The sequence below is a fragment of the Acanthaster planci genome, linkage group LG06 (assembly GCF_054643075.1).
Source record: "Acanthaster planci isolate LZ-2023a linkage group LG06, COTS_SCS, whole genome shotgun sequence".
NCBI classification, from domain to species: domain Eukaryota; kingdom Metazoa; phylum Echinodermata; class Asteroidea; order Valvatida; family Acanthasteridae; genus Acanthaster; species Acanthaster planci.
Genome location: NC_141782.1, coordinates 19,946,440 through 19,961,100, shown reverse-complemented (window position 1 = coordinate 19,961,100; position 14,661 = coordinate 19,946,440). Strand labels below are relative to the sequence as shown.

The 14,661-nt window shown below is 41.8% G+C and overlaps 1 protein-coding gene across 3 annotated transcripts; it reads right to left on the bottom strand.

Annotated features, from left to right (window-relative positions):
- Positions 1-209: 209 nt before the first annotated feature.
- LOC110981349 (scavenger receptor cysteine-rich domain-containing protein DMBT1-like) lies at positions 210-14,571 on the bottom strand. 3 transcript variants are annotated; one of them, XM_022238862.2, is made up of 11 exons: positions 14,432-14,571; positions 13,896-14,121; positions 12,508-12,754; positions 10,584-10,841; positions 9,431-9,582; positions 8,450-8,732; positions 7,019-7,189; positions 4,802-5,014; positions 4,277-4,396; positions 2,814-3,012; positions 210-2,081 (listed from the first exon to the last, which is right to left on the bottom strand). In XM_022238862.2, the coding sequence occupies exons 3-11, from the start codon at positions 12,731-12,733 to the stop codon at positions 1,631-1,633; spliced, it is 2,073 nt and encodes a 690-aa protein (XP_022094554.2). In that variant the 5' UTR covers positions 12,734-12,754; positions 13,896-14,121; positions 14,432-14,571; the 3' UTR covers positions 210-1,630. The 3 variants fall into 3 exon arrangements, with proteins under 3 accessions (XP_022094554.2, XP_022094555.2, XP_022094553.2); XM_022238863.2 differs by lacking the exon at positions 13,896-14,121 and having other exon boundaries at positions 14,432-14,564; XM_022238861.2 differs by lacking the exon at positions 14,432-14,571 and having other exon boundaries at positions 13,896-14,420.
- Positions 14,572-14,661: the final 90 nt, after the last annotated feature.

Sequence of the window (14,661 nt, the reverse complement as noted above, 5' to 3'; positions counted from 1 at the left end):
GAATTTTTAAATTGATCAATCAATCTATTAATGGGTCAGTTGGTCTGTCGATTGACAGACCAACTGACCCATTACCAGACCAGATTGAAAGAAATTTTTAACCAAATGATTTGAATTGGCATTTTTTAAAAATTAGTGGTTTTTAATCAAGTTTACAATGCAAAAAAGTATCTTCGCTACAAAAATAACACTGGAAATATTTACTCAACTTGGAAGTGTTAAAACGTGACACATTCTTCTAATAAACTTTTCTCTTTTTACATTGACAAATTTTAAACCACTTGCAGAATTCTACAAAAATACAGTTTAGAAAGTGGTGACATGCATAGAATGCTGGCCAATCAACTAGTACATACTGAGGAGAGATTATATACAAAGACCTGGGAAAAATGGTTCTTTTGTTCAACTCTGTTCCTCAAAGACCAGGCATAGCACGTAGCTGCAGAAAAACTGCCAAGGATTCAAACTTGAGATGACTGGACTGCCGAACTAGTGTTCCAGTGACTGGGTAATCCATCTTCCCCCTTGATGTCATCCAGTCTGTGAACGTCTTTGTTCACTGGAGTTATTAATCAACTCTCGTATTCAACATTCTAAACTTCAAGCCCTTAACCTGACCCATAAATGCGACTCCTTTAGGAGAAAGATTTGAAACTTGCATAATGAAATGGGAGGATCATACCATGGCAACATATGATCCTTATTCTACTCCTAATGCCTATGAAGTATGAATACATAGCCACTGGACGAAGCTGATAAAAGTTTTTTTTAAATTGCACCTTGTCAATGTTTCTTGAAGTGGACATATACAGATGGCACAACAATACTCAAATCAACCTCTCTGTTGGAACTTTACAGATTGATTGTGACAGCATAACTCCAGTTACAGACATCCTAGAATTGGGAATTAAAACAGTTTTGACAACAGCACTGGGTCTTTGTTGATTTTATGTACATTTATATAACACAGTGACAAATTCCCACATGTGAAGGGTCTCCCAGATTACATCACAAAGTACACTTCATACATATTTGAAATTGTCTGGTTACAAAACAAGTCATAAAATATGGCATGAGAAAATATTTTGCCATCTAATAAAGTGCTAATTTCTTGTTTATATTTTTTGCTGTATGTACAAGTAACCTTCCACTGAAGGCAAACAGAAGGAAATGTAAATACGTGACATCTCTTGTCTCTGCACAGAGCACCTGCTCTGTGCAGAGACAAGAGATGTCATGTTCTCTGGAGCTCAGCTATTCCTAGTACCTGGGGAACTGTATCTATCTTGTGGACTGACTGTTCATACAAACCAGGCAAGCCTTCCGTCTTGCTAGAATTCAGCTTGGGGTAAACAAACTTGCCAGCATTTTAAGATACTTGATCAAAGTCAGATCACCTGGACATAAAGTGACTCCTTTTGTCATGTTTAAATCCCTTCAAAAGTGAGAAAGTTCGTGAATGCACAGGGCTGCGGTGACTGCATAAGGCAACAGTGCGAGTTAAGATGAGCAAGCTCTTACCACGTTGAGTATTTCCTACAGTTCAATGTTCAACTGCAGACTGCTATGAGAAAAGATTGATGAAAGGTCTCTGATTTGGCCAAAGCAGGGGCTTCTCTCTTCAGCGGTCTCAGGGTGTGTCGGCTGGTCTGCTGTGTACACCCCTCAGAGGGGGTAATGTCCCACCGCGCGGCTGCCGGATTACTTGTGCCCTACCCAAGGGCTCTTCTGGACCACCCATACCACCAGCGACCCCTTGAGACAGCGGCTCTGATTGGAATTCAGCTGGAGGGAGAACAGGATCCGCCGGGCTGCCTGGCGTTGCCTCGTCAAGGGGTGGGGCAGAGGAGGCGGCATAGGCCATCTCGCGCTGGGCGTAGAGCGAGGTGGGCGCCGGCGCGGGTGGGAGGGGTTGACCATTACCGACGCCCCTGCCTTGGGGAGGAGGTACATTGATCGGATCCTTCCAGATGTCGGAGTATTTCGGTGGCGCGGCCTCAGCCTGGCCTGATGCTGGGGGCACTGTTGCTACGGGACCTGTACTGAAGACCGGGTTCTGGTAAGTATACGGCTGCCTCACACTGCGAGAAAAACAAAAATTACTAAAAGTTTAGACAAAAATTGTAGCTGTGCAGCATCTGCCAGACTAAACTTTATCAGTCTATGTCAGGATACGTGAAGCTTAAAACCCAGCGTACACAGGAGACCTGTTGATCAGAAGCAATATCTGATATCACAGACCATCATTGGACTGTCATATTTCCAAAAACAAAAGTCACTTTACATTATACTGCTTTGTTTTCTTAATTTAATTTTCATTTAATGGTTTGATCAATGCTCATTAGGTTTTCGGATTTTATCATTCTTTTGCTGTCTAACTGTATTTCGTCACTTTGGATGTTTACTGCAGGTGAATGTTTATATTTCATATATATGCATCTACGTTTTAACTTTTCTCATCAATCATTTTTCTTCATCGTCAGTATTTTTTCCCTCTGTGAGGCCCTTTGAAACTTCTGTATAAAGTGCCATATGAGTGTTTATCATTATAAAAAATTGTAAGAAGGTGAAGCCATGCTGTAGAGGTAGTCATGGCTGTGTTAAAGTGTTGAGCAGCATACCAATTACTTGGCTATGGCTATGAAGAGAGCCTGTGTCCGTGAAATCCTTAGCCACTGGTCATAGCCGTTTGATTCCAACATAGCCTTAGATTTCCTGGACAATAAAAAAGCATTTCAACACCACAGCCAAAAAATGCGGCACCCAGTGACTAGCCGATGAGCCAATCAAGTACGTCGCATTCAAACACAGACCCGTTGCTCTGCGACGATACGACAGGGATGGCTGTTCCGTTGCCAGAGGGCCTGCTCCTGTCAGCAGTGCTTCCAGGGGCCCGACGTGTCGCCTGGCTGTTCATGAAACAGCAGCCTGTGCAGATGCCCAGCAGGATCAGGAGGAGTGACCCGGCCACAATGCCCAGAACGATGAGCCAAGTGAAATCCTTCTCTCCCACTGTCAAGGGGAAAAATAAGGATGATTGGATGTAAGCTTGTAAATGCAGAAAAAGTCTGAGACTAAAAGTAGTGTTAATTCCTCTGTGTCTTACAGACAACAGAACAGAAAGGTCGCCCCCCCCCACTCACTTTGGAAAATAATGATGGCTCTTACCCTTCTGTCATTTTTGGATCCCCACTGTCACAACATATGTGACCCGCTCTGCCAAAAAGGGTATTAAGGGACACCGTGCTATTTCACGCTAAGGGCTTTTTATGAGGACAGGGTGATTTTTTTTTCACACTTTCACAATTCATACAAGAAACCCAACTGTTGCTATGGGTATCAAGAGACTTTCTTCTTGGCTGATTTCTTTTTCCACTTCCTGTGTTTAAAGGGCTTTATCTCTCAAAGAAGCACTTCTGTTAATGAATGTGTATGATATGATTATGCAAAAATCAATATATCTCCAGATTTCACAATGCCACAGGGTTAAAACCTACACCAAATGAAAGCTTATAATGTAGCCAATTCAAATGTGTATGTAATTCATTTTGAAAAAAAAAGCCCAATAATACCCATTTTTGTGGAGCCGGTCATATATATGACCAGATCCCACGTAATCAGTCTTGAGGACATTTTTCAAATGATTCTTACTTGCATTACAAAGAGCAAACTGAACTCTTTGCTCTGATGAGAATGCACCTTAAAATGTTGAGGGCTCCTGTTGATGTACATTATGAAAGAATCTTGTCAAGGTCTTCAACTCAGAAGTGGCTCTGACAACTCATGATTGATTTTGTAAGGTTGTGCCACCCCCCTCCTACTTTCAGAGACGTTCCACCGCCCCTGCCACTTCAGGTGGCGGAATGCCCCCTTCAGCTCTTGAACAACGTTACAACTGAAAAATTGGTGCCAACGAAACTAACAGCAATGCGAAAGTTCCTACATTTTTTCTAGGGTTGCCTCAGAATGCTGGAGAAAGCAAGCATCACAGATTCCAATATGTACTCCGGGGGGCCTAAGGCCCCCAGACACCCCTAATAGAACAAGCTAGCACCCAACCACTCCCTCTACTGCTTGAAAGATGGATCCACCACTGGCAAAATTGTACATTCCTCCGGCACAAGTTCTTGTCCAATGTTTGTCAAGGTTCGCATAACATCTATGCATAAACTTGTTGGCGGAGGTCCGGGACGTAGTGGGATTCACATCCCCCTTTTCCAAATTGTTTTCGGTCTTAAAAATTGGATCCACCGTCGGCTAAAATGTAGCCTCTTACCGCAACCCTGGTCCTCATCTGAGTTGTCACCACAATGATCATATCCGTCACAGACCAAAGAGGGCGCAATACAGCGGTTGTTTTCACAGTGATAGTCCGAGTTTTCACAGCCATACGCATCTGCACAAGAGCACAAGTTGAAACTGTGATTATTGGAAGCTCCTTATAAACTTAACCACGAGTTTTTCTGTCTTGTGTTGTAGCAACGATCCAACATTTTGGCCAGCTCAGTGCTGCAGTGCAGATCATGACAACAAGACCATTCACAAGATCAGTCACAAGGCCATGAATGAGACCAGTCACAAGACTAGTCACAAGACCAGTCACATGACTAGCCACAAGATCAGTCACAAGAAACACGGTGAGCAATGACGAAGGAATTGCTTCCTGTCGCAGTTCATTTGAATAGCTTGTGACCTGAATTCAGGTCCTGTGTTGGTCCGGTCTGGACTACAACACTATACAACTAAACACATATGCGGAGGGTGGTTGGTTCTTGAAAGAGGCTGGAACTAGAGGACTTACCTTCGTAGAAGACCACAAACACGGCTTTGAAGCCGTTATGACCACTGTTGGTAGCCCCGTCTGTGCGGAACCGAATGACTGCATAGGAGCTACTGGACACGTAGCTGCCGACTGCGGACTCACAAAGTGTGACCATGGTCGTAGGGTTGGCATTAACTTGACCGTCCAGGACCTCTATGTAATCACTCTGCCGTCCGCCGCAGCCCGCTGATGCTGTCGAAAGAACGCAGGTTTGAAAAGAATTTTGTGACTCCCATTGTATCAAGGCATTTACCTGCAGCAACTTGACCCGGGTCAAATCAGTTACCCGTTTTGGAATGAAGTCACCCAACATGTGACTTATGAAGTTCACTGAAGATGATATTTGTTATCAACCCTTTCCTGTCTAAGAATGCAAGAAATAGGGAAATGGACAGAAACCATCACTTTTTTCAAAAACTTCAACTAAAATGCTCCTTATACCCTTGCAAAACCAAAGCTAAAGTCAAGAATTTGCTGCTCTCTGAAAGTCAAATTCTGCTTTCTTCTGCTCTCTATATTTTGTGTACAAAAACTGCATGTGACTGTACATATTGACTGTAGGTAAAGATAATGCATCTTTGACATAATAATAATAAACACTTATAAAGCGCCCTCTATCTAGAAAACTAATCCGAGGCATTAGAAGAGACAGTAAATCAGGTTGATGACACTTATGAAGTGCCAATAAAAGAACGCTTGAACAGAAAAGTTTTCAAGTTTGATTTAAAAGTTTCAATTGAGTCAAGTGTTCATTTGGGAGGCACTGGTGCGGCCTATGAAAAGGCCCGACTTCCATAGGCAGTCTGTGTTCTTGGAATCACGAGCAGATTCTTGTGTGATAAGATAAGATTCTTGTGTGATAAGATCACATAAATAACCTGGCGCCAATCCATGTACTATATTCCACGTTAACAGAAGAATTCTGAACTCAATCTGCTCCCAAACAGGCAACCAATGGAGATGTTGCAGCATTGGCAAGATGTGGTCAAATTTGTTAGATATGGATAAGACTCGAGCAGCTGCATTTAGAGCATGCCGGACTTTGTCTAACTGGTACAATTTAATGTTGATCAGAGAGAAAGAACAGAGGTATGAATGGGTTTGGATGCAGATGTCTCATCAAGTACTTTCCGTATGCTGTTAACATTGCAAATGTTACAATAAACAGACTGGCAAATCTTCCGAACTTGAGCATCCATGGAGAAATTCTCATCAAAGACAACTCTTAGGTTTCGAACGGTGGATGAGGCAGTGATGCATTCTGAACCAATGGTAACAGTCCGGTCCTGGATCAGAGCGTGCTGGGATTTAGATGCAATTATAAGAAGCTCTAATCTGCTGTGATTCAGCTTCAACCTGTTGGTAAGCATCCATGCACTTATATCAAGGATGCATGCCTCTAACTGATGCTTAGCAGAGAGTTCACTATCAGCAGATGATGGATCAAATGGAATGTACCACTGTGTGTCATCTCCATAGAGGTGAATTTGAAGACCATGTTGACGGGCAATGTTGGCTACCGGGCTAAAATACATGCTGAGCAAAAGTGGGCCAAGCACTGATCCTTGGGGCACACCAAACTGCAAAGCTGCAGGAGATGATGACGATTCACCAATCTTCACAAACTGAGACCCGTCCGATAAGTACGATGAAAATCACTGCATAGGTATTCCTTTAACACTGTACAACTCAAGACGTTTAATTAATAGTGAGTGATCCACAGTGTCAAATGCATAATGATACATGTAGGACCTACACGCACCATGCCACTGTGATCTTGGACTGGTCTCCATCCCTACTGATTTATTCATAAGCCGTGAGACGTCTGGGCACTATGTAGGGAACAGGGACCTGCGTGATCTCCGCAGTGCGGAGCCGGAGGAAATCAATACTGAATTCTGCGATATCGCAAATGAAAAACAGGAGGGGAAATGCTACCAAATGTTACTTTCAAAGTGAGTTAAACAATAAAATGAGTTGTCATTCCTAATTTGAGTTCATATTTATTTGACTAATTGTGCAGAAACGATCAAAAATATTTATTTGTTTTATTTATTTCTTTTTTTTACCAAGAATTACATTTTCTGCTTTCTACCCCCGAATCCGCGATTTTCCACAAAGCGGAAAATTCTGGACTTTAACCTAAGCCCAAACTGGATAAGCACTGAGCTTTTTGTAATAATCTTAATCACTTACACACAGGGAGGTCAACGGCCAAGAAATCTATGAAGACTTTCTCATAGGTCCGAGACCCGGTAATCTGGATGGAGCAGCGAGAGTGGTGGTCGTACGTGCCCTGTGGGTAGTTGTCATGTGACACGATGAAGCCCCCTCGCATGGTCAGAATGGCACGGCTAATGTCGCAAACTGTGCAGATGGGAAGAATCGAAGGAAAACTTGATGGAATATTGCTTTGCAAGTTCCTCTTCTTTTCAATTGGTTTTTCCCAAAAAAAATTCTCCAGGAAAAAGAACATGTGACGCACTCTTTTAAAACACACTCAACTTCTGCCCCAAACTCAGCCACCTGGTTTTAAGCCTGGCGTCCCATGTGCGAATGTGAAAATTTACCCTAGTGCTGCTTCAGACGAGGTCATCCACTTTTGTCGTCATTTCTCAAGAGCTTCTGGGAGAGGGGGTTATTAGTAAGCTGTGTAAGCTTTGGGAAAATACCCAAAATGATGGCAATAAAATAAATGATCAGTTGTTTCTTTATCTGTGTGCTCAAAGAGAGGGGAAGGGTTGCAGAAAAAGAAGCAACTGCAAAATGATGACAGAAAAAAAAATGGATGAAACCTTGGGCAGATTTTCGACAATTACGTGCGTACATCCAGGGCATGTAATTAGCAAATTCATAGTGGATTTTAACTAACGAAGTATGGGCTGCTATACATGTTCCATATTTTCAATAAAACTGCTATAAGAAATGAAATTCGAGGGCTGTGAGTTTGAAAAAGAAGAGTGCCATCAGTATAAAAAGCAGTAGCCTCAGGAACAGATTATGTAGAAAGCCCCTTGGACGTAGTTTAATATTTTGTCTGATCCAGGTCTTGTCATCAGCAAAATTAATAGATTTCAACCAAGAGAGCAAAGGCTACTTTGAATTTTCTCTATCCTTACGGGTCATTCTATAAAATTTGGGGTCCAATTTTTTCCCCGTCCCTGTTACGTCTTGTCGTATGATTTTTTAATATTTAAAACACATTGTTTAATTTCTAAGATTGAATAAGTGCTGTAAATTACCTGCCAAACAAATAAATATAGTTTGAAATTAATTTCAGTCACATATCCTTTGTCACTGTATACATGTCAGGTGTAACAGAGAGGGAGAAATGTTACATGTCGGATCCCAAATTTAAAAAATGAACCTTATTGAAAGAAGTACATGGAGCATCGGCGGCACTGAGATTACACGTTATATGTTTTTCCAACATTCTGATTTAGATTTGAAAACTGTTTAAAAAAAGTAAGAAGCCCATGTCCAAATGACTTTGCTGTGGCTTAAAATTATGCTCAGGCCTATGAAATCCACTAGCTAGCGGCTGAAAGCACATCCCATGGACACATGTGTTACTCAGAGCCACAGCTATGTAATTTGGACACAGCCCAATCTTCCTGAGCACTCCACCTGAGATCGCCAAGTTGCTGTCCTCGTTGCTGGTGCCCGGCAAGAAGCCCACGCTCGAGGTGGCGTACTCGGCGTAAAACCCCTCAAATGCTGCTGAGACGTCTGTGTGGAACAGCACGTACATGCCAGGGCCCGTGGTCTCAATCACGCCGCTGGGTTCTTGGTTGAAGCCACCGCAGTAGCGGCCAATCAGGGGCGTAGCCGATGACACACCGTCGCGCACCTCCACAAAGTCATAGACACAATTCTGGGACGGCTCTAAATCAAAAGATGTGAAACGCAGCTGCAAAGGAAAAGAAACAGTAAGTAGGAATTCACTAATGAATCAATCATAAATCTGCTAAGCCCTGTAAAAGAAAACCATCAATCACAATGTTTTTTTTTCCAGTATGAATCCTTTAAACAGGAAAAATAACATTTTTTCCAAGTTACACACCCTAAAAGCCTCAAATTTAAGTTACAAATTTCAGTTCAGTTAAGCACAGATATAAAGCAAGAAAATTCATAAAGGCTGTTTTTTTTCTGCAGCACCAGCTGCCAAATGAAAAGCAAATGCTTCAAACATGCGTCTTCAAACATGCGTAACTCAAAAACCTGAAAAGCGTCCTGAAGCCCAACACCACGTGCACGTTTGGATGATTTTAAAAGTTTGCTCCTCTGAAGAAGTATATTACTATCAAGAAATCCCCCCAGAGATTCCAGAGTAAAAAGTGTGTTGACTCCTGATACATACACCTGTCAGGGGTCAAAGAGCATCACCACTAGAAAGGAAAGTTTTGAGGAGTAATGAATTTTTTTTTTTAATCACGGCTCTTAATAATTTAGAAGAGAAAAGATTCAGAATCAGCACAGAAGGATCCTTCCAAATCTGAAATTTTCCGGTCTCTCCATCATTGTTACAGAACCGCTGCAAGTACCTTTTATCTCATTTCAAATTATGTCAACCTTAAAATTGTACAAAGGAAACACTTTGTTGCTCACCATGACGTGGTCGTTTTCATTGGGCAAGACGACGATGTAGCTGCAATCTTGATTGTGATCGTAGCTTCCCGGAAAGCCAGGGCTGTAGAAGATACCATTGTCCTCCTCCAAGAGAGAGTAACAAGAGCCTGGTGCGTTGGTAGGGAGGGGCTCTGGATCATGGATGAGAGACGAGGAACAATGATTGAAGCTTTGTCATCCATTTACATGTATCATTGTCTTGGCATGAGGTCAAAGGTCAGACATTGGAAAAGGACTCTTGGATTTTGTGAAATGAGTCTAGCAAAGACAATGTCTGAATGACCCAGTTTGATATTTCAGAAAGGCAACGTCGTTTGAGGGCGAAGTGTCTGAAGTCACACCAGCTCAAAAGCGTTCAGTGTGTGTGAGTGGGTAGACAGCCTCACTGACAGGTTCAACATTGTTCATAGGTTTGACCTCTCTGATGCTCTCGAATGACATATGACGCACTTCCTTTTGAGCACCTGCTGTTGAAATACCAAACCTGGTCACTGGATAAGAGATCGTATCTCAGAGAGATTGTATGTTTGAGTCCGCATGCCAACATGGTGATCTGGTCAAGGAATAACATCAGATAGCCTTTAGACATAAAGCACCAGAGAATGGCAATAGATGGACAAAAAAGGACACAAAGTGACCCTTGGTGAATTCAAGTCTACAGGCCCCAGCTTTTAACCCTGCAAAGTCGGGGGGATATAGGTGGGGTCGTTGTATGTAAAACACAGCAACCTTTTTTGTCACACCAAAGTCTTCATGAATTTTTCCCTCATGCTTTCAGTCTGTTTTTAACACTTTCTTCCCTGAAGAGAACATTCTCGTGAAATATCCATGTTGTATTTAACATTATCTTGTTACTCTCTCCAGCGAAAGGTTGGCATGTCGTGACAGTGGTGTAAATTATAAATGATAAAAAACATTTCCTTGTCCAAAAACAAGTAGGATGAAACCTTTACAAGTGCATTTGGAGCGAATGCCCTCACAAGCTTGCCGAATGTTGACAAAATCTGCTGCAACACAGACAGGATCTAACAGGGGAGGGGGCTCCAACCCACCCCTATAAGGTAAGCAAGTGTAAAAGTCTCACATTACTGGCCATGCAAATTTAGGCTTCAAACCATAGAGATGTACACACCTTGATAACTGGATTCTACACTGTGCACCACTGCCCTAAACCCTGTTTCTTGCACCGACCCATCGGTATGAAAATGTACATGGAGGTGACGCCCACTCGAGACAATTGTGGGAGGTTGGATGGTGCCGCAGAACCTGCCAAACTCGGCGTCCGCGTTGGAGTCCCCATCATAAATGATGACATAGTCAAAGGCGCAACGATTGTAGGTGGTTGCCACCTCTACGTCGAAACTGGTGAAATACAGACGGACCCTCCGGCCTGGTGAAGGAAACAACCCGACAAAATGCCGAAATAAGGTTTTGAAATCGAATAGGCAAGATAAGGGCCTTTCCGAGCTGCTTACTTTCATTTCAAATGGTTCAAACTGCATCTTAGACAATCGCCAATTAGAAACAGTTTTGCTCAAAACTTTAAAGAAACTGCCACAGGTCATTTAATACTGCTTGCAACTGACAAATTTTAAAGATCAATCGCATTGCTGTTGTGGAAAAGGTTATTAAACAAGGAATTGGTCATTGTTACCAATATAATGACTAACATGGCAGCTTCTCTTTGCATTTATAAAAAAATCATCATTTTTGGAGTTCAGTTCCACCACGAGAATACTCAGAGTAAAAAAAATGTGTCAATGGGCGCAGCAAAAAAAAATCTAGCTGTTTAATGATGTCATAATATGGATCTCGTTACCCCAGAGTTTTTTGACCTTACGGCAGTAATGGGGGCTTTATAGCACTATAGAGTTAGACGTCATTCTCGGCAAATGACTATGGCCATCTGCCTGAAATTCATCAAGACCTTACTCCGGTTCGAATTGGGATGGTTTAACTTAATATTACGATCCAGTGTTGATCATCATCATTGTCGATGGAAAAGCAATTCCAAGTCGCTCTCACTGTCTGACTTCTTTTAATTCACAGTTCATGCAAGAGGGCACGTTCACCCTGAAATTGCAGAGCCGTGGTGTGACGTCATCAAAACAGACTTCTGTTGGATGCTCTCGACTTTTGTTTTCATTTTGTTTGATATAAAGGAGAATTCAACTTTTGACGTCAGTAGCAATCTTTATTTAGTTTTCACACATAAATTGTTTTAAATATAACTAAATTCATAAAAAGCGAAGTTATGAATTACCAATGTGATTAATCTTTAATTTCAAATTGCTTTTGTCTAAAAATCAAATACAAATCAATTTGTGTCACTGCTGAAAACAATTAAGAGCCGACAGACCTTAAAATTTCAGTTGAGGCCTCAAATATTTTAAAAGTGAAATGTATGCCTCTTTTTTTAAAAACTTTGGTTATTCCTTAAAATTTGGTCTTCCTCGGGACGCGTTAAGCCGCTGGCAGCTAGGTTGTTAACAGGCACTGAAAAGGATGAATACAGTCCGTACATGGCTCCCCGTTCAACGACAGATTAAGTTTGAGCTGTTCATATTTGCTTTCAATGCCATTTGGGCAAGGGTCCTGTTTATCTCAATCTTCTGCTCAAACAGTTTCAACGACAACCAAAAGCAAGTTCAGCTCCAACTCTGGAATGAAAACGATCCAGAAAAGTCACTACTGGCAACAGAGCCTTCAGAGCCTGTGCCCCTCAGCTTTGGAATGTACATGTTCTGCCTGTGCCATTACGACAAGTTAAAACTTTTACAGATTTTAATGTAAATCTTAAAACCCACCTTTTCAAAGAAGCAATGTCTGCTTAAGTTGTAATACGTATTAATGTTTTTTTAATTTCTAATCTCTGATTTTTTTTTTATCCGCATACCTTTTAACATTCTAAAGCTTCCTCTTTGACTGACTTTAATTTTTTTTGGCCAACCTATTTTGACGATTTTATGGTGGGGGGGCGCAGTTTTGACGTGTATTTTGTCCGTACTTACAATCTTTGTTTGTATTTTCCTTTGAGCGTCACTCAAAGGTCTTACCTGATGGGGCAGTGATGTAAAAGTTGCAGTCTAGGTTGGGTGGGTACTGGTCTGGATAGTAGAGGGATGTGATGACACTTTGCGAGTAAACATTCTCCAAAACGATCATCTCTTGGTCACATCCCTTGATGACACCAAATTGTTGGCATAGTAGGAGAAGAAGGAAAGTGACCGACATCGATGACGACAACGGACAGAAAACTGAACGCTTGGTTCCTTGTTCCATACTGGGTCAATGTACTGCTGTCTGTTGGCAAAGACAAAAGTACTGTCTAGAAGGTGTTTTTCGGCTGGAAAATCTAGTTTGCATTATTAAGCTTATGAGATATTCCGAAAAGTGTGATGTTGGCTAGCTAACCGCGTTCGTAGACATGTTCAGAAAAACACTTTTCATGACATCACCACCTATTTATTTGATCATATTTATGTCACTTGGTAAATGATTATGAACCAAAAACAAAAGAATAAAACATATATTAAATTCTTGCCAATATTCTTTGCATTTCAACTTATTTCTTGATCAGCATGAAATGGTGGGGAAGTATGGAGATCACATGGGGGAAAGGAATGATTCCCCGGACGAAAAAGGGACAAATTGAAAAAAAAGGAAGAGACAAGCATACAAGAAAATAAACCCGTAAAAGAGGAATAGAGGTGGAAATCACCAAGTTACACTTAACACCTGACCCCTCCCACGGTCACTGATGGTTTTTCAGTTTGTACCTACCCCCCCCCGAAAGAGATTTTCTCTCTTTTTAGTGCATGTAGCAGTCAGTAAAAATGTGTAATGATTCCAACACAAGGTTTCAACTTTCCTATGAGTAGCCAAATCCCAACTCCAATTTATGATCTGCATTAAAGTTGGCCTGAGAACTAGGCCCTAGATATTCAGGAAATTAATCCTCCAATTTCTGGTCCATGTCAGGCAAGGGAGTGACACACAACAGAACATGTATATGAAAAAGGAAATAATGCTCAGAAAATGAGTGATAATACTTTTCAAAAGGAGACTGTAACTCAGTGACATTCACACATTAAAATTACTGAATAACAATTCAGGACTGCATAAATTTTGAACTTTTGTCGGAAAATACTTTTCAAATGTTTGTGTCTCTGACCACAGAGACACTTCACACACACTGGACATGGTAGAGTATATGATTTTCTGCAAATGAGCATGAATTTGCACACATATTTTTAAGACAGAAAAAAGACTCCCCCGCAGAGAGAGAAATTGTAGACACTGTACTTTTTATTCCTAAGTACCGGTACAAGAAAGTGTGAGTAAGGCTAGTTTACGAGAAATTTTAAAATCCAAATATGTTTGGAAAAATGAGAACGGAATAGAATGCACACCAGCCTATTTGCCACTTTCAAGCCTTACTTACAAGAAATGTCGTTCCCAGGTTGAGATTTAAGTGATAGCCTTCAAGACCAGCACTGATGCTTTCATGATGAGAAGTCAGGTTCACCGGTGCACCCACCACACAGTCGGTATCATGGACGCTAGGGTGTGCTGGGATCAAATAATATCTCAGCTCTAGGGGCCTACTTCCTTCACCATAGAGACGAAACCGGTGGTGTCGGGAAAAAAATCACCTCCACAACAAGGATCTGGAAAAGTCAACACAACTAGGCTCAATTTCCCACAAGGTTTTGAGTTCTTTCAGTAGACCGTTGAAATCATGGCCACAAAGAGTCCACTAACTCGAACCTCCAACCCGTTCCAACCTCAGAACTTTCGCTGGTCGACGAAATACGTTTCCTGGCTAAAGCAATTCAATACCAACTTGTAAAGTTGGAGGTGTAGGCCTACAGTATTCGTAGTCCAAAGCGAAGTGTTATTCGGTTACGCACATCCCGTTTGCGGATGTTAAAAAAATCAATACCCATGCCCTGCTTCTCAAAGAAAACGGCAACTTACCATCAATGCCTGAGCGCCAACAATGGAGCTCTTTATGGGCACGGTAAACACGGGTTGACGGTACCGGTAAGAACTATGGTACGAGCTGGCGACCCAGGCCGAGGCCAATTTAGGTTTCCATGGCGGCACGTAAACTCTACGTAATGTGTGTGTGTGTGTGGGGGGGGGGGATTCGCGCTACCGGTATATCCGGATAATGCAGTGAAAGTGGGCGTGGCGAATGAATCGTA